A 19,102-nucleotide genomic window follows, 5' to 3' on the forward strand; every position below is an offset into this window, starting at 1 on the left:
TTCAGAGTGGCCATTGGCCTCTTGATAGCCACTCTTACCAGTTTCCCGCTTGCTCAGTTACTGAATTCAGGGACGGTCGTAGTACCTGACACTTGCCACTTCTTTACTGTAGACTTTACCATGCTCCTTGAGATTGATAAAGCCTTTGGGATTGTTTTTGTGTCCGTCTCCTGCCTTATGTCTGTCCACAACTTAGTCCCTGAGATCTTTTGAAAGTGGCATTTAGAGGTGTGCAGAATGAATGTACATTTTTCTCCTTTAAAAGCTATATTTAAAAAATAAATGATCACAATTTTATTTTGACGGGCATGACACTGGGTTAATCATTGCATCTGCCAGCCAATAAGGGGCACCGTTGTGGTGAAAATCCGCTTGGCAAGGCGAGGCTGGGACTGTTTAAAATGGTGGACTCATTAAATCAAGCAGCTGGTTCTGAGCCCAGAATATGTTCTAACGGTAAATACTGTTGTAAAATAAAAGTAATAGTAGAAATGGCTCCTTACCCTTTACGATTCGTCATTGGACATGGTGCTGGCTGGTCACTTGACATATCAGCAGTGAACCAACATGGCTGAAAAATAAACACTAGATGTCGTTAGAGTGTCCATGTTCCATATTCAACTTTTAAATTTGACCATTTGAAAAGTCTTTGCTTGGTGAGTACACATCCGGGGTCCCCTTTTTAAAAGTTACAGTTGTAGCAGCGAGCAGGAGAGGGATGGAATGTTGGACTCAAGGCGAGCGCACGGAGTGGTGCATCTGGTTGTTTTATTGTTTTCATGCTGCTGCTATAGCTGTAATGTAATCAGCGTTCTAGCAGTGTTTTTGTGAGGAAAAACATTCAAGCACCCCATTAAAGCATTCAGGCAGCTCACTTTAGTAAATTAGTTTAGGGAAAACTAATAAATACACCTGAAAATAATTCTTACCTTTAGTGGAATTTTGCATGCTTTCTTTTTTTTTTTAACAGCACATTGTGCTCTGCATCTTGATTAGGGCACAGTGTTTAAACAAGAGAGAAAAGTGTGAAAATGTCTGAGAAAATTATATAAAGTGTGTAGTTATGAGGTTTGCAGCCTTAAAACATTTATAATTGTAAAAAAACAAAAAGCTGGCTACTTTGCGGATATCGCCTTTTTCTAGTTATTTTTAGAATGTAATCCTAGTGATAAATGAGGGACCAGTGTAACAAAAATAATTAAAATGTTTAATTTATTTCTTCTTAGTCAGTACAGCCCTCTGTTTTCCTGTAGGAGTAGTAGGGAAAGTATTCTATGGATTTAGGATAAAGCAACAGGATTGTCCTTTATTCATATTGGTATTTTTTGTATTTTTATTCATTTAATATTTTTTTCCATAAACTGTAGCTTTGATATTTTTCATTTGGATGTTATGGGTTGGATTAGATAAGTAAAGCTGGTAAGATATTTTTTGTTTGTTTTTCCATTTAAGGCTGTAATGCAAAAAGACTGAAGTCTTTCAATAGAGGGTGATTATTTTCTATACCCACTGTAGGTGTTATTTGTTACCATAATTAAATGTATCTAAACACGCCTACATGTAAGGGTGCCCCGTTGCTGCTGCCAGTTAAAGCAGTCTTGTGTCTTGTTGTTCTGTTGTAGGCCTGAGTGTTTGAGCATCCATTGAGCTAATGCCAAGGAACACAAGCTGCAGTCAGGCCTGAGAGCAGAATACACTGGGTGGTTTGTTATAAAAGCCCGCCGGATGGTTTTTGAGTCAGTCAGCTTTACCACAGATTGGGCTTTCTGCCAAAGCAAGAGAGGTTTTCTTTTTTTTAATCTCAGCACAAATATGTGTAATCTGAGCCCCTTCATGCTACTTTGAAGACCAAGTGGTAAATTCTTTGGATTCTATGGTATCTGTGTCCTGCACAGTAAAGGCTTTACATTCAGGCAGGGTCCTCTCATTTCCTCCCATCATAAGTTGAAGAGGGTTTAGTGTGCTCAGGCCAAGGCAGTTTAGGAACGTTTTTTTTTCTGTTGGTAAGAGTATTAAGGCTGATTATCAGATTTAGCAGATTACATTTATATTGCTCTGTACACAAAACAGTTTTTACCAGCATTGGTGATGATAATGCTATGTATTCGGGTAAGATTGGGTTAGATTGTTGTAATTATACATCAAAATTATTTTTCAAAACACCTCGGTAAGTAAAAAAATCCTCAAGAGTACATACATCAGATACTGGCATTCGTAAATAAGTATGTAGCATACCCCCCCGAATGAAGGATGACACTTTACTGATGAAGTTTTGGATTTAATGACGATGACCCTCAATTTCACCGTAAGAGCTGGAGATGTGTACAAAAGAAACCGTGTAAATTGATCCATACTCTTACATCAATACAACTGTTATTAACGGTTTACAACAGTTTACAACATACACCATAAATTACAATTTCCTTAGCTTTATAAGATAAATCAATGCATTTGGATCTAACCATTTTATAACAAAAAATATTTAAAACATAAGTACATTAAGATAATACATTTACCTTGTGCCTCTATCAAGGGGGCTGCTAATAGCAAAATCCATGTTAGATCTCCGTCAAAGCTGCTTTGGCCGTTTTATCGCTGTTAAGCTAGCTTGCGTTAACTGTTAGAACAGGAAATAGACCCTTCAAAATAAAAGCTTTTCATTCGAACAGGAAGTTGATAAAAACGGATTATAAATAAAGGCAAGTTGTGCCAAATTAAAATACAAGCAAAAGAAGATGTCATTTTACGGTTAGCTACACTCCCACCAAAATTATGAATGACTGGTTTACATAAGAAGAGAAATGAAAAATTTTCTCAAACAAAATGACCCAAGAAGAACTTAAGTACTTTCTAACACCAAAACAAGTTTTTGTACTGGACGCTCTACAACTGATAACTTATTAACGCGTTGACCTTTGTTGTTGAGTCTCTTTTCTCCGAGGGAGATCTTTACTTTTCGTACAAGTCCATCCTTTCCATTGACAGTCTCTAGAACTCTTGCAAGTCTCCATTCACCTCTAGGTGCTAGTTCATCCATGTCCAATACAACATCACCAACCTTTAGATTCCTTTTGGGTGAGTGCCATTTTTGCCTTGAAATTATGTTGTGAATGTATTCCCGTCTCCAGCGGCTCCAGAACTGTTCAGCAAGGAACTGGACACGCCGCCATCGTTTCCTGCAATACAGGTCCTCCTTGTGAAAAGTGCCAGGTGGGGGCAGTGGTGCGTTGGATTTCATGTGAAGGAGATGGTTGGGTGTAAGTGGTTCTAAGCTGTCAGGGCTATTGAGATTATCTACAGTCAGTGGTCTACTGTTGACTATGGCCATGGCTTCATAGAAAAAAGTTCTTAATGAAGCATCATTGAGTCTACTTTGAGCCAGTGACAGAGTAATGTTCAAAACACTTCTGACAGTCCTTATTTGGCGTTCCCACACTCCTCCTGCATGACTAGAGTGGGGTGCATTCATCACAAAGTCACACTGTTTGTCAGACAAATAAGTGCTAAGTCTCAGAGTGTCAAGCTCATTTAAAGCTGCCTTAAATTCATTTTGAGCACCAACAAAGTTTGTTCCCTGGTCACACTGGATTTGTCGGACTGCACCTCTGATTGAAATGAAACACCTTAATGCATTAATAAATGCATCAGTGGACAAGTCCTCTAATAGCTCAATGTGAATAGCACGAGAACAAAAGCAAGTAAATAAGAGTCCATATCTTTTGTGTTGTTTTCTTCCCTCTGTGGTCATAAATGGACCAAAACAGTCCATGCCGCATTGTGTGAAGGGAGGAGAGGGCTCCAAGCGTTGTGGAGGTAGGTCACTCATTCTCTGACCCTCTGGAATATTGCGAAGTCTGCGGCAGGTCACACACTGACGGATGAATGAAGCAACTGTTTTACTCATTCCAGGAATCCAGTAGCCACTAGATCTGATTTCATTAATGGTGAATCCTTTTCCTTGGTGTTTTACTTTGTCATGACAGTGAGATATAATGAGCTTGGCTGCATAGTGATCTTTTGGAATCACAATCGGGTGTTTGAAAGTGTCACTTGCTGCATGTTGGAGTCTCCCTCCGACCTTTAGGAGACCATCTTTATCCATAAAGATATCCAGTTTAAACAGTTTGTTGTGATGTGGGAGCTGTTTGTCTTTGTTTAGTAGTTTTATTTCCAGTCCATATGTTTGATTTTGTACGTCACGAATGATCACAAGTTCAGCATTTTTCTGTTCACTCACTGTAGCTATTGCATTTGACTTGATGTGTCTGGCCCTTCTTATTAGATGTGCAACAGCTTTGATTGCTTTTGACCAGGACGAGAACTTACTCAAGCGTTCAGCAAGACTCACAACGTGTGTGACTTTTGTTAGCATTATCTGCATCTTTCTGACTTCTGGATCCCCTATGGTCAGATCTAGCTCAACAGTTTGTGGTGTGGGTAGTTCATTTTCCCATAAAAAGGTAGGCCCAGTGAACCAGTTAGACTTAATTAACTCATTGATAGTTGCACCTCTTGAAGTTCTGTCAGCCGGGTTCACTTCTGATGGCACATAAAACCATTGCTGAGGGCTCGTACTTTGTCTGATTCTTTGGATCCTGTTGGCCACAAAGGTGTGAAAACGGCGTACATCATTGTTTATGTAGCCCAGTACAACCTTTGAGTCAGTCCAGAAATATTCTTTCACATCATAACTCAGTTCGTCCCGTAACATGTTGCTGACTGAGACTGAAATTGTAGCCGCCGTTAGTTCTAGTCTGGGGATCGTGGTCAGTTTAGTTGGAGCAACTCGTGCCTTTGCAATTACCAGAGAGCAGTATATTTCATCTTTAGCATTTTTTGCTCTCAAATAGCTACATTGTCCATAACCACTTGAGCTTGCATCCGAAAAGTGGTGTAACTCTATTTCTTTAGGTTCACCAAAGCTAGCAGGAAAATAACAGCGAGGAATGTCTAGCTTGTCTAGATTTACAAAGTCACTTTGCCAACTCTCCCACCTTGGCATAAGTGTGTTTGGTAGGGAGTCGTCCCATCCAATACCATGCTGGCACATTTCTTGCAAGATTTTCTTTCCATTTAAAACATATGGTGCTAAGAATCCACATGGGTCATAGATTGACGCAACAGTAGACAGAATGCATCTGCGTGTGGCTGGCTGGACTCTTAGTATGTTGTCAAATTTGAAACAGTCCCTTTTAATGTTCCACTGAATCCCTAGAGCTCTTTCTTGTGGCAAGTCATTGAATGTCAAGTCTCTTGTATTAGGGTTTACAGCACATTCTGATGGAGGGATGGATTGTAAAACAGTCTGATCATTAGAAATGAACTTGTGGAGACGAAGGTTGCCTTTGTTGCAAATTTCTCTGGCTTCTTGTGCTAATTGGATTGCTCCTTCTACTGTTTTTGTGCTTGTTACTCCGTCATCAACATAAAAGTCTCTCTCTATGAACTGTGAACCTGCTGGATGTGAGTGGAAGTGTTCTTTTGCTAAGTACTTGAGTCCATAATTTGCACAGCCTGGAGATGACGCTGCACCAAAAAGGTGTACCTTCATTCTGTAGGTTTGAGGTTGTGTGCTTGTATCACCATTTTTCCACCAGAGGAAACGTAGATAATCTCTGTCCTTCTCATTGACATGAAACTGATGGAACATCTTTTCTACATCACACATTAAAGCAATAGAATGTTGCCTGAACCTCAAGAGAATGCCTGTCAGGTTGTTGATCAAGTCTGGCCCTTGGAGGAGATGATTATTGAGACTTGTTCCACTGTGTTTGGCAGAACAGTCAAACACGACACGCAGTTTTGTGGGCTTTCTGGGGTGGTAAATCCCATGATGGGGAATGTACCATTGTTCACCAGGTACTCCTTCAGTGTATACTTCTTCCACATCTCCTCTTTCTATTATTTCGTTCATGTATGCAACATAGTCCCTTTTGTAGTTTTCATCCTTATTAAACTTTCGCTTTAAGTGTTCCAGTCTGATTTCTGCGAGCCTTTTGTTGTATGGTAAATATGGCCTTTGTTTGAATGGAAGAGGCATCTCATAGTGTCCTTGTTTGTTCTTCTTTATTCCCTCCTTGAGTTTGTCCAAAAAAATGAGATCCTCTTGTGAGACTGTTTTTTCGTTTTCCTTTGTGTCTTTAAAATCTGACTCCAGAACATTAATTACATCCATTGGTGTTACTGGAGGCAGTTCCTTTACCATAACTTTGTGGCAAAAACTTGTTTCAGATTCATTTGACTCCAATGTTAAGCCACCAACAATGCTCCATCCCAGATCTGTCTGGATTGCAAATGGCTCATCATCCTTTCCAAGTATAACCTGTTTTGGAGCTAGAGTTCTGGGACAGTTAAATCCAATGAGTAGTCCAACATCACAGCTCAAGAGAGGAGGTACTTTATCAACAATCTCTGACAGATGAAGCCATTGCTTTGCGGTTTCGCTCGTAGGTATGTTATCATAGTTAAATGGGATATAATCCTTTGTGTAAGAGGGTGGGAGGTCAATGTGAACATCTGAAGCATAACCTCTCACTCGTAGCCCTGCTACTCTCTGACTTTTGACCGTCATGTGAACTCCCAGCATTGTGGTTAGCTTTAGCTTTACTGGATGGGAGTCTGCTTGCAACTGATTGAATAATTCTTCACTGACAAATGTGTTGTCACTTTGTGTGTCTAATAAAGCGTACACTAGCTGCTCTTTAGATGGGTTCTGGGCAGTAGAAACCCATACAGGAACTATCATGGAGGTACTACCTGTTTGACCCACCTTTGTAACATTTAGGGCTGTGGCTGCCGTAGTACCATTTTCTGTGGTTGGTGGGATGCTTGTTGAGTTCTGGGGTCTTTCATTTGGTTTATGATTTTCATTGTGCAAACAAGTAGGATGCCGTTTTTTGCACAAGTCACATGTGTGGCGATGATGACAGTCTTTGGCATTATGGCCCACTTTTAAGCACCCGTAGCAAAGTTTATTTTCCTTTACAAATGTCCGTTTGTCGTCGAGTGACTTTTCTGTGAAGCTTGGGCACTTTGACAACTGATGGTCCTCATCTTTGCAGAACATGCAAGCTACCTTTAATCTTGTGTAATTTGACTTTGTTTTATCTTCATGCATTGTAGCTTGTGTTGTAAAGACTTGAGTTGTCGATCTGTTTGGTTTAATCTCCTTTGTATGTCTATTTTCTGAAGATGAGCTGCACGAATGGAGTGCATATGAAGAAGTCACAGGATTGCAAGCAATTTCCGCCTCAAGTGCAACAAACTCAACAAAATCCTTGAAAGAGGGGAAATCTTTACCTTCCATGAGAGCAACTGTGACTTGACGATTCCAACGTGTTGCAACCCATTCAGGAATCTTTTGCAGTAACCTTTGGTTTTCCTCACAGTCGCTTAGTATCTCCAAGCCCTTTACATGTGGTGTTGCTTGAAGACAGGTTGTGAGAAAATCAGAAAATGTCCTTAAACCTTCTGCATCCTTTGGGTGGATTTTAGGCCACTTAGACAGTTTGTCTCTAAATGCCTTTTGGACAACAAATGGCTGACCATAGCGCTGATCAAGTCTTCTCCATGCATCTTCATATGCCTCTTCATCACTACGATAAAATGTTCCTTCAAGACACTTAAGTGCAGGACCAGTAATGTATCTTTTTAATAAGTGCAGTTTTTCAGCAGGAGGTATACTTTTACAGTCCACTAGTGAGCTGAAGGAAGACTTCCATTCAATGTAGGTTATGGGATCGCCACTGAATATGACGGGCACTGGTACTGGGATTCTGTTTACAGCTATGGTATCTTGGATAGCTTTAGCCAGCAGAGAAATGTCTGTTGGAGGTAATGGAGTGGCAATTTGAGAGTGTGGTTGTCGTGGAGAGTTGATGAGGGGAATGGATGCATTTTGTTGCACAGGTGGGATATATGAACCTGTAGAGAGCACTAGGGCTGGTTGTGCAAAATTATTGTTGAGAAAAGAAGTCCCATAGTTCTGTAACATTAGCTGACTTTCCATATCACCTTTCAATTCCTTGTCATAAGTCTCAAATTTTGCACGTGCAGCTTGCCTTTCCTTTTCTACTTGTAAATGCTCTAGTTTAGATTTTTGAACATCCAGTTCCCGCCTGTGTTTCTCTTCCATTTCTCTTATTTTCTCCCTTTGTTTGATTTCCTCTTGTGTAATTTTATACTGAGCCTCCTTAGCAGCTAATTCTGCAGCTGCATCGATTCTTCTGGTTGTGATGCTTGCATCAGAGTGGCAACACGACTGTGACACAGTACCAAATATGGACCTTGCATGTTCATAAGTTAAGAGCTGATGGAGGCGCTGCCTTTCTCTATCTGCATCATATTCATCTATGGCTGCTAATCGCTCAGAAATTATTTTCATAATATCCTTTGTCACAGATTCACAAGAATCCATTTTGCGCCGTATAACCTGTGATGGTACATTACATTCTCTTAGTTCACTGTATGCTTTTGTCATGTTATTTACTGTCTTTTCAATATCGTCAGCCATTTCTGCTAACTGCACATCTGGTATATCACATTTCAGGTCTTCTCTGTAGACTCTGACCTGGCCTTTCCAGTGTTCATAAAGAGTTAACAGTTTTTTCTCTCTTTTAGTTTGTTCATCCATTTGATAAAGGATCATTTTTTCTGTGGGCACACTAAGCCGTTCTGATCTTCTTAGTAACTTCTCATCCATTTGAAATGGAAATTCCTTTAGTTGTTCCTTTTCCTTTAACTGATTATCCTCTATCTTTTCCATTTTGAGAGAATTTGCTTGTTGCCAGATCGTTGATGCAGCTTTCTACTTTGTGTTGGTACCGTGTCATTCCTTGAGAGCGCAGGCAGCTTGTTGTAGCAAATGGGGTGATGCTTCTTGCTTCCCAGTTGTCAGTTTTCCCGGAGGTAAGCTCTTACTGTAGCATACCCCCCCGAATGAAGGATGACACTTTACTGATGAAGTTTTGGATTTAATGACGATGACCCTCAATTTCACCGTAAGAGCTGGAGATGTGTACAAAAGAAACCGTGTAAATTGATCCATACTCTTACATCAATACAACTGTTATTAACGGTTTACAACAGTTTACAACATACACCATAAATTACAATTTCCTTAGCTTTATAAGATAAATCAATGCATTTGGATCTAACCATTTTATAACAAAAAATATTTAAAACATAAGTACATTAAGATAATACATTTACCTTGTGCCTCTATCAAGGGGGCTGCTAATAGCAAAATCCATGTTAGATCTCCGTCAAAGCTGCTTTGGCCGTTTTATCGCTGTTAAGCTAGCTTGCGTTAACTGTTAGAACAGGAAATAGACCCTTCAAAATAAAAGCTTTTCATTCGAACAGGAAGTTGATAAAAACGGATTATAAATAAAGGCAAGTTGTGCCAAATTAAAATACAAGCAAAAGAAGATGTCATTTTACGGTTAGCTACAAAGTAAAACAATTATTTCAGACATGTCTTTTCCAGTTTCAGGTTATAAGCAAGGCAGCTTTATTTGTATAGCACACGAGTCTTTCGATTAGCGAGAATAGCACGCAACAGCACAATCAAAATACACAAAATAAATGTAAGTCAAAGTAAATACACAACTTAATTTCAAATTTCAGAATAAAAAAATACAAAGGGTGAGCAGTTACAGTGCAGAAGGTGTAGCATAAGAAACATTCATTCAAAGGCTGATTAACACATGACAGTTTTGAATTTTGATTTAAAAGTTACTAGAGATGGGGCACATTTGAGGTCCTAAGGAAGCCGAGAAAATGACAATAATGATAATTGATTAATTCAACTTTTTTTTTTTTTTTTTTTTTTTTTTTTTTTTTTTTTTTTGCAGACCCAGATTGGCCTCTCCATCTCGCTCCCCAGAACCCAGCTGTCCTACAGAAGCAGACTCTTTCAGTGGTCCATTGAGAAATGGCACAATTAATCCAGACATCAACACCTCATTTTATCCTAATCAAACTGAGTCGATGCCTACTGGTAAATTAAACCTACTTAGATGTTATCATAATGTATGTTATGAGATCAACATCATTGATGTATCACCTTGTTTTGCTCCCAGGTGAGTTGCAGTATTCACCTGCTGTCTTGCAGCAGCAAATGGCAGCAGAGCTGCACTACCTAGAGTCCATTGAGGAGTCCATCAAACAGCTGGGAGCTGTTGAGAGGATGATGGGTGTGTCCATGGCACAACAGGAGAGTGTGTCATTGGCCCAAATGCTCCGGGTAAAGGATGATGTCACAATTCCTAGTTCTGTTTTAGCTTTGGTCGAACGTGTTCAGGTCTCACATGTTTAGCTGGTGTTAAATAAGTAAACATTTGTTTTATCACTCATTTTGCAACAGATTAGTAGCATTGTTGTATATGGTGTTGTTAAGGTGACGTTTACGTTTGAACCTTTTTTATTATTATCATTATAGTTATTGAGCCTGCAGAATCAATACAGAAACCCTCTGTTGACCCGTTCTCTTTATCTACCCCTAAGGCCAAGCAGCATCTTCATGAGCGTGAAATTTATGAGTTGAAGATCAAAGCTGAAAGAGAAGCTCTTGAGACCAAGCTACAGCAGGAAGAAAACAGACAGAGAGTTGCCATGGTATGGTGCACATTGCTCATTAGTAGATGTTTTTGGGGAATTTGGCTCGTTTCTTCACTTTTATCAATTCCCTTGTGCATATTTATGATGTTATCAGTATAACATTTGTGTATGATTTTTGTCCAGGCTCATATGGAACTACAGGAAAGCTTCGCAGCATCACAAAAAGAGCCTTTGGAAAAATTCCAGGAATCAACTTATAAGATGAGCCAACAGGCTGAGGCAGCACGACACACAGCAGATGCTGCCCGACACATTATAGAGGTTAACAACAACAAAGATGCTGCGTACATGGATGACAAAGGTACTGCATTAGCAAGCATGCTTTCAGTTGAAAAATTCAAATATCCCATTACACATTGTTAGTATAGTGATTAGAAAATCGTTGTACACTTGAACAAAGTGAGAGAAAATAGGTGAATATTGGAAAAATTCAGTTTAGGGCTGGGCGATATGGAAATACCGTAAATCCTCTAATATTAGCCTGTATTTAATTAACTGCCGGGTATCATATTTTGGTTTTAGTCGGCGGAGGTGAATAATGGCCATTTTTTTATTGTGGTCGGGTGGAATGTGGTAACAAGCAAGTACGGGGGGCGGTTGTGTCATCCGTCTCACTTTTGATTTGCCAGTGATAGACCGCGAGGGTAACTTAAACCGTGCGGAGACGAAGAGGAGGCGAAAATTTGATATCAAGTTCAAAGAGAACGTGCTGATTATGCTGCAGAACACTCTGGGGAGCAGTAGCAGGGGTTGTATGAACTAGTCACTAGTCGACTTTGCTCTATAGTGACTTGTTATGCCTGTCATCGACTAGTCGCTGTCACGTGATAATGACCGGCAAGATGCAGTCCACAGCAAAGATCACACCTTCGTCTCCTCACGCTTAGACTACTGTAACTCTCTTTTCACGTGTCTGAGCAGAACCTCCCTGAACCGTCTACAGGTGGTTCAGAATGCCTGTGCTCGGCTTCTGACCAAGTCCTCCAAACACACCCACATCACCCCGCTTCTCCTCCAGCTTCACTGGCTGTCAGTCAACTTCAGGGTTCATTTCAAGATCCTGGTTCTGGTCTATAGGGCCTTACATGGACAAGCACCATCTTACATTGGTGATCTTCTTAGTCCCTACACCCCCAGCAGGTCCCTGAGGTCCAGTGATCAAAGCCTACTGGTTGTGCAGCGCACCAGGCTAAAGACCAAAGGTGACAGATCATTTGCTGCTGTGGCCCCCAGACTCTGGAACTCTCTCCCCCTGAGCCTGAGATCAGTGGACTCAGTGGACTCCTTCAAAAAGCAGCTGAAGACTCACTTGTTCAAGCTGGCTTTTGTATGACCTTCTTCACCACTCTCTCTTTATTCTGCTCTCCCCACCTATTTCACCTTCCTCAGGATCCACTGATTTCCCTCTTTCCTTTTCACTCTCTCTCTTTCTTAAAATGTTTTCTTTTAAATCCCAATTGCCTATTTTTGCTTATTTTAAATATATTTTTAAACATTTTCTAAATGCTTTTTAATATGTTTACATTTTTTTATATTTTTACATTTTTTGTTTTTGTGAAGCGCCTCGTGATTTTTATCTTGAGAGGCGCTATAGAAATGATATTTTCTTCTTCTTTTCTGATCAGGAAACAGCTGGCAGTGAATGAGTTAAGAATAAGCAATAAAAAAGAAATGTCAAAATATAAAAACAATGTTTTGTATTAGGCAGTGCACATTAATGTGAGTAGTTAAAGAATCTGGGTCATTATCAGAGGGTAAAGGTGGATTGAAAGCAACAGAAAATTAGCAGGCTGTGCAATGATGATTTGAAATGTAAACATCTTCCAGACAAACACTGTCAATGTCTAAACTCAGGGTACAAACAAGGTCCAGAGTGTGTCCCTGGTGTGTGTGGGGCCAGAAACATGCTGAGTAAAAGTGAAAGAGTCCACGAGGCTGGAAAAGCTCCTGGCAAAGTGATCAGAGTAAGCAAAGTGGTGTTGTACACATCGAATGCCATAAACTAATGTTGTTGCTCTTCCATCAGCGGAGAGTACATCAGTGGCCACAGAGTACTCACTGAAGTTTGAGGAGTCCATGACAGAAGATGAGATCGAGGAGCGCTCCTTCCGCTCTCTGCTTCCATCTGAGGCACATCGCCGTGGAACTTTGGAGAAGAAGTCCCGTCATGAGGAAGCAGATGATTATGATGCAGCCAATCACAATGCATCAACAATGTCTGGGTCACACAGTACCGTTAAGGTGAGGGGTCAGAGCTTATTTAACATAACTGTATTTTTCACATTCAAACTAACAGAATATTTTTCTTACTTCTGACTCAATTTGCTTTTATAACCCTCTTTAACCTACGATTCATGTTTTGAAGTTGATCTAAACATGCCTTTTTTTTTATTGTTCTTTTCCTGCTGTCTCAGAATGCACACATACCCTTCTCTGATGGACAGGACAGCTTCTCTCAGTTCACCATGGAAATGGTTCGTCAGTACATGAAGGATGAGGAGGTCAGACTGCAGCACCAGAGCTCTCTGCTGCATCTACGGCAGAAAGCTCTGAAGGAGAAAACCAGAGCAGAGATGGCTTGGCTTGAACACCAGAAAAAGAAGCTCAGAGACAAGGGTGAGGATGATAAAATGCCGCCTATCCGGAAGAAGCAGAGGGGCCTTCTTCTTAAACTGCAGCAGGAGCAGGTACTCCCTAAGGGACACAAAAGCATTAAGACGGTTTCACTTTGGGATGCACTTAGGGAAACAGCCAGTGTCTTCTCCCACTTTGCTGTTTGCTATTTTCTCAGGCTGAAATAAAGCGACTCCAGGAGGCCAACAAAGCAGCAAGAAAAGAAAGGCAGCTGTTGCTGAAACATCAGGAGGAGATTGCACGAATGAGAAACACAACACTCAGACTGAAGGAGTGTCTCAAGTGTGCTGAGGGTCAAACTCCACCTGTAAGTCCCACTCTTACCCTAACCCTGTGCATGATTTGGTTTACAAACACAAAGCTCCAAACAAGGACAACTCTTTGTTTTGGTTTATTTTCTGTTTGTCTCTGTTATACATTATTTAGGAAACTCCAGTTTCTGAACCTCCTGGGTCAGAATCAACTTCCCCCAGTGTCAGGCTTGAAGATGAAATGCGCAGCGCCTCTCCGTCGCTCTCCGTCTCTGGCAGTGAGACCAGCAGCATCATGCAGAAGCTTAAGAAAATGAGGTCTCACATGGATGAAAAGTAAAGATTTTCATTTCCATCTTAAATAAATGTACTGATCTCTGTGCTTGTAGGCAGGTTTCTCAGTGGATTATAAAGTTTGCTCTTATCATTATTAATTCATACATTTTTATTTTATCACAGTCTCAGTGCTCTACATATCTTCTGTGCTTTCTCTGCTTTACCATTACTGATGCACATGAGCCAGCTGCAGTTAACCTCTGGCATAAACTGAATAGAGATTTCTAAGACAATTTAAATATTTTTAACTTTTTCTCATTCTGTGATAAAAAATAAACTTCACAAATATTTAGTACAGTGTAGTTTTAAAAGGCCTTTCTTTCTAATAGGAAAGAACTTGAACAAGTCTTATAAGACGATAGAAAATTTATATCATCTGTTTTAGTTGGTGCTGCTTATTTAAAGATGATTGAGCTTTAATTTGCTTTTCTTTCTGACCAGATAATAGTGCATTAATTCCTCTGACAAACTCAGTTATTTGTTGTTAAAGAGGAGGTTCAATGTGATGACAGATCACTCTGGGTTTCACCTGTAGGCTGAATGTGAAAATAGTCTTCTAGCCCACCCCTATTTCCTGCATTAGCCACCGAAAAAAAATAGATGAGGAAACTTTGATTAGAAAAGCCTGACAGATCTACGTCACAGAGTATATTAGCATTCATGGACTCAACCATCTTGGCTTGCGACTTGGAAGACTGTTGATTTAGCAGCCAGGACAGAGCAGAGCGTGTCTCGGCTAGTAGAAGCTAACCGTTAGCATTGGCAACTCCACACCATGTCAGAACTCCTTCAGGCTTGTATTACTTGGGGAGATAAAACAACTGTGGCCTGGTAAAACAGTCAAATTCAGTTCCATTTAAAAGAAAAACTCACTTGATGCTTTTTGCTCAGGTTGAACCATCGCTAAAAGAAAATATTTTCTCAGTACAAAAGCCTGGAGTGTGGAGTAAACCATATTTTCTCATTTCACTTTCTCTGTTTTTTCTCTGCTTGTCTTGTTTCCCCCTGCATTTCGTGTGTTCTTTACATTGTGTGTGTGTGTGTGTCTTGTGTACGCACACGTACTGTAATTGCCCACACACACGTTTACGTGGCTCTTTTGACTTTGCTGCGTACTTGTGTGTTGTAGACACTGTTCCCCTGTCCACTACTTCTTCTCTGTGTTCACTGCCCACCACTGGGCCTCCCTCAGTGTCTGTCTTCCCAACCTCCACCCTAAATTCCAGCTCTTTATCTACAACCAGTTGGTCAGGTACTGTACAGTGCTCTCTATTTCTCCCCCCTTTCCCTGCTTTGCCTCACCTCTACCCCCGCACCATGGAACATGCTTGTGTTTATCCACCTGGCTCTGGGACGTTGTGGGGGTGGACTGGTTGATGAGGTGTGTGTGTGTGTGTGTGTGTGTGTGTGTGTGTGTGTGTGTGTGTGTGTGTGTGTGCGTGTGCGCGTGCGTGCGTGCGTTTGTGTGTGAGAGAGACAGAGAGAGAGCTGGAAATAAGCTAACCTTGTGACAACTTTAAAATATAATTAAACACATTCATATTGCTAATGTTGAATTTATTTGTTAAAATTCGAAATCAGAGATACAATTCAAAGGTTATGCTTATTTAATAGGAGCCTTCCTCATTGACTGTGAATCTCTGATTCAAAGTTCACTTGCGTTTAATAAGTAATTACCTCCTTTCTTTCATTTTGTACTTTTTGAATTCATTAGAAAAGCAATTGCAGAGTAAGTAAATTGTTAGATTGTGGCTGCAGGCCGTTCCTATAATTGATGTGAAACAATCCAAAATGAAACCACACATTGGCATGAAAGTAAAGGATTCTGTAGAGAAGAGACCAAAGATAGTGTCCTATTTCTTTAATGAGCTCCGTAAATCTTAACCAGCCCTTTATAAAGCAGCTGTTGCATGGTCTGGGTATAATAAGTACAGATGGCCACTGCACTGTAATAGAGTTTGGAACGGCACTGGAGGAACCCCGCAGTCTTGTACTTCATTGTCTAAGTTGTCATCAGTATACATTAGATCAAGAAAAGGGCCTCTAAATTGGTTAAAAGCTAAATAGTGCTGCTCTGTAATGGCACTTACAGTCGTAGAACTAACCACTCCCAAAATGGCTACATCTAAAAGCTCCTTAAAGATATTTACAAAATAGTGACAAAGAGCAAAACAGATTTAAAAAGAACATTTTTTTAAGTTGTTTTCACTTATTAGGAAAAGCTCTAAGTAGGGAAAACAGGTCAAACCTAGAGGATTGGCCCATTTCATGAAATTCCTGCACAGCTAAATTTATCGAAGTGTGTGTGTGTGTGTTTGTGTGTGTACTTGTTTGTGCTCAACGACCAACCCTGGGCTTGAGTTTAACGCATGTCTCTGGCATCTCCACTATATTTCTCCTCCTTTGTGTAACATTTCATCACTTTATACTTCATGGGAACTTGTACGTTTCTATATTGGATGACTAGTATAGGCATGTATTTGAGGTGGGTTTTCTTGTGTTTGCTGGACAAATGTTTGAGGTGAGTTTGCAAAAATAACTTTGAGAACATGGTGATTTGGGTCTTTTGCATCTGTTTAAAATGTTCTTATCCTTAGGGATTTTGTCCTGCTCCTCTTTCTCTCGTTGCCGTTGTTATTTTTTATTTTCTTTTTTCTTTCCTCATTTGACTTCATCTACAATTCATCTTCTATCTCATCATCTTTCTTTATCCACCTTGGCTTCACCCCTCTGTTCTTTTGCCTTTGTTTTTCATCGTCTACTTCTGCAGGTTCCTGACCAAGCGAGAGCAGCAGCTAATGCAAAGGCGTCACCATGCCGAGGAGCTGCTACAGTGGAAACAACGATTGGACCAAGAGGAGGCAGAGGTCCGTAGGATGGAGAAAGAGGCTCTGGCTGTTTGGGACAAAAAGAGAGACCACGACACACCTCATGATTTGTTTGAGAAGCAAGGAGAAGAGATCACCGACATTAGCTCGCACACCAGTCACTTTGAGACCAAATCTGACAGTGAGAAAGGTGAGGCTTTGTGTATTTCTCGCAATTTGGCCAAAATTTGTTTTAAATTGAAGATTTTTTGATTTATAATAATATTTTCCACAATCCCTTAAAAAAATAGTTTTTTAAATATATATCCAGTTTTTTGATCCCCTGATTGAATCTAGTATTTTTTGCAGCGATTGCACATAAAGGTAGAAATTAAATTTTGTGAGAGCGTGTGCCATAACCTATGTGTGTTCGCGAGTGTCAGGGTCCTTTTTACAGGAATAGGACTAGGGAGTCCTGGTTCTGACCCACAACATAAAAGATAAATTAAGTAGTAAAAGAGGAGCAAGTTAGAGGCAACCAAAAGATTTTATTCTTTACAAACCAAAGAACACATCAGCCAGGGACTGGATTTACTAACTAATAAAATAACTAGACACAGTCCCAAAATAAAGGAAAAGGGAGAAAGAAAAAGAACTGGAGTCTAGTCAAATCTCTGAAAGAGATTAACAGAAAAGTCATAACCTCTATTTTAGCAAACCCATTAAACAAGCTGGTTAGCGGGGACACAGGTGTCAGTATAAAATCTAAAAGTAACTTAAAGTGTGTGTTTTGTGTGTGTGCGGGCAAACATACAACCTTAATACCAATAACAAATGAACCTGGTGCCAAAACTACCAAAACATTACTTCAATGTAGTTTAAACTAAAACACCAGTTCAAAGACTTGAGCAAAAAGGATCTTCAACTTCAAAAGGGCTCAACACATCCAAGAAGTGCGTCACAAAACAGGCTTAAAGCCTTCAAACAACTCTGGAGTCTACTTGACTACAGGTAGCTCCCTGAATGGAGGTTAGACTCCTTTTAAAGTCCTGAAGAGAAATCAGTCCAAATCAATTCCACCTGGGAGAAGGTGGAGGGATGCATCCGGTGATCGTCCTGCCGGATCCTCTTGTCGTTGTCATGGTGATGGGGTAAACTGATGGAGGCGATCATCTTGCAGGGTAGGAGGAGTGATCCAGTTTCTCAGGAATAAAACACTGTGGATGAACAGGGAAACCCCCAGGTGAACATAATAACGAGGAAGCTGTGCTCTCCTTCAGTTAACTGCTAGATAATCTAAGCTACAAGAATAATCCTGCCAGTAATTCATGCCTGGTTCTCTGCTTCTGACCCAGGCCGCTCCTCCTTCTGTTTCTGACTGAGCACCCAGGAGTGGGCCTCCAGGCTGTTAATTCCCACACGGTTCTCTGAATTTGTTCTAGGCCGCTCCTCGTCATGGTTCTGGCTGAGTTCGGGCGCTCATAAGTGGTCCTAAAGGCTAATAATTCCAGCCTGGATCTTTACATTTGTGAGGCAGCATGTCCTCCTGGTTCTGCCCAGAGTCATGCCACACAGCTGCACATCATGTCTGGTACTAAGTCCCAAGACTTAAAAGTTTATTAGTATCAGGTCCAGGAGTGGAAAAAGCTCATAGGGAAATCTGATTTTGCATCACTCAAGTGTGTTTAAGTCAATCTAGGTCGATCTAAAACAATAACTGGGAGCCCTTATCCTAGTTTACATATGAAGTTCGTTCCACACCGGTACAGTAGGTGGCAATGTGTCGTTCTTCTGGTTAGCTTATAGCAACACAAATAGTAAACAATCGCTGGCGGGAGTGAAGAGACAAAATTACAACAGGGTATGCACAATGGCCGAAGGAATGGACAATAAAGCTGAAATGCAGCTTATTTGGTACGTACTCTTTAATGGTGTTATGCGTGTTCCTTTTTAACTGACCTGTATTTGTATAGCGCCTTCTTGGGATTCTACAACCATTCACACACACATTCACACAGCGATGTGTGGCACTCATATTATCAGAAGACGGCTTCCGCGGTCTTGTCATTTCCGGAAGTAACCGGTATCAGCTCGACAGAGCCAAACGGGGCCATCCATGAGGTCGGGTATCAGTCCCATTATCTGGGTGCTTTATCACAATTTGAACCTTTGCCTAACACGTTTACATGCATTCAAAACAACCAACTTCGGTCTATTGAAGACAATAGTTGGGTTTTTTGATGCACATGTAAACACACCAACTTTCACCAGGATACCTTTGTGTGATCGCCCGCCAAATGTTCTTGGTTCTCCAAAGCTCTCTCCTACTAACCCACAGACTGTCATGAGCCTCTCCTTCCCCTGACACAGCTTTGTCTGTTACTTGAGTTTATGGTAGTAGTAAATAATAAACAAATAGGTAAATAATTTGGTAAATAATAATAAATAGGTTTG

At 40.5% G+C, this 19,102-nt stretch overlaps 1 protein-coding gene across 3 annotated transcripts in view; it reads left to right on the forward strand.

Moving 5' to 3' along the window:
• cep350 (centrosomal protein 350) overlaps window positions 1–19,102 on the forward strand; it is a 49,042-nt gene that overhangs the window by 20,240 nt on the left and 9,700 nt on the right. For 2 of the 3 annotated variants that reach the window (XM_015971319.3, XM_054752371.2), the window contains exons 16-25: window positions 9,855–10,000; window positions 10,083–10,246; window positions 10,507–10,617; window positions 10,744–10,921; window positions 12,647–12,861; window positions 13,035–13,307; window positions 13,412–13,561; window positions 13,681–13,841; window positions 14,971–15,093; window positions 16,612–16,859. In XM_015971319.3, the coding sequence (XP_015826805.3) occupies window positions 9,855–10,000; window positions 10,083–10,246; window positions 10,507–10,617; window positions 10,744–10,921; window positions 12,647–12,861; window positions 13,035–13,307; window positions 13,412–13,561; window positions 13,681–13,841; window positions 14,971–15,093; window positions 16,612–16,859 (1,769 nt within the window). The remainder of the gene's footprint in view (window positions 1–9,854; window positions 10,001–10,082; window positions 10,247–10,506; window positions 10,618–10,743; window positions 10,922–12,646; window positions 12,862–13,034; window positions 13,308–13,411; window positions 13,562–13,680; window positions 13,842–14,970; window positions 15,094–16,611; window positions 16,860–19,102) is intronic. The other variant, XM_015971320.3, reaches the window with a different exon arrangement.

Source organism: Nothobranchius furzeri, chromosome 8, assembly GCF_043380555.1.
Source record: "Nothobranchius furzeri strain GRZ-AD chromosome 8, NfurGRZ-RIMD1, whole genome shotgun sequence".
Classification (NCBI taxonomy): Eukaryota; Metazoa; Chordata; class Actinopteri; order Cyprinodontiformes; family Nothobranchiidae; genus Nothobranchius; species Nothobranchius furzeri.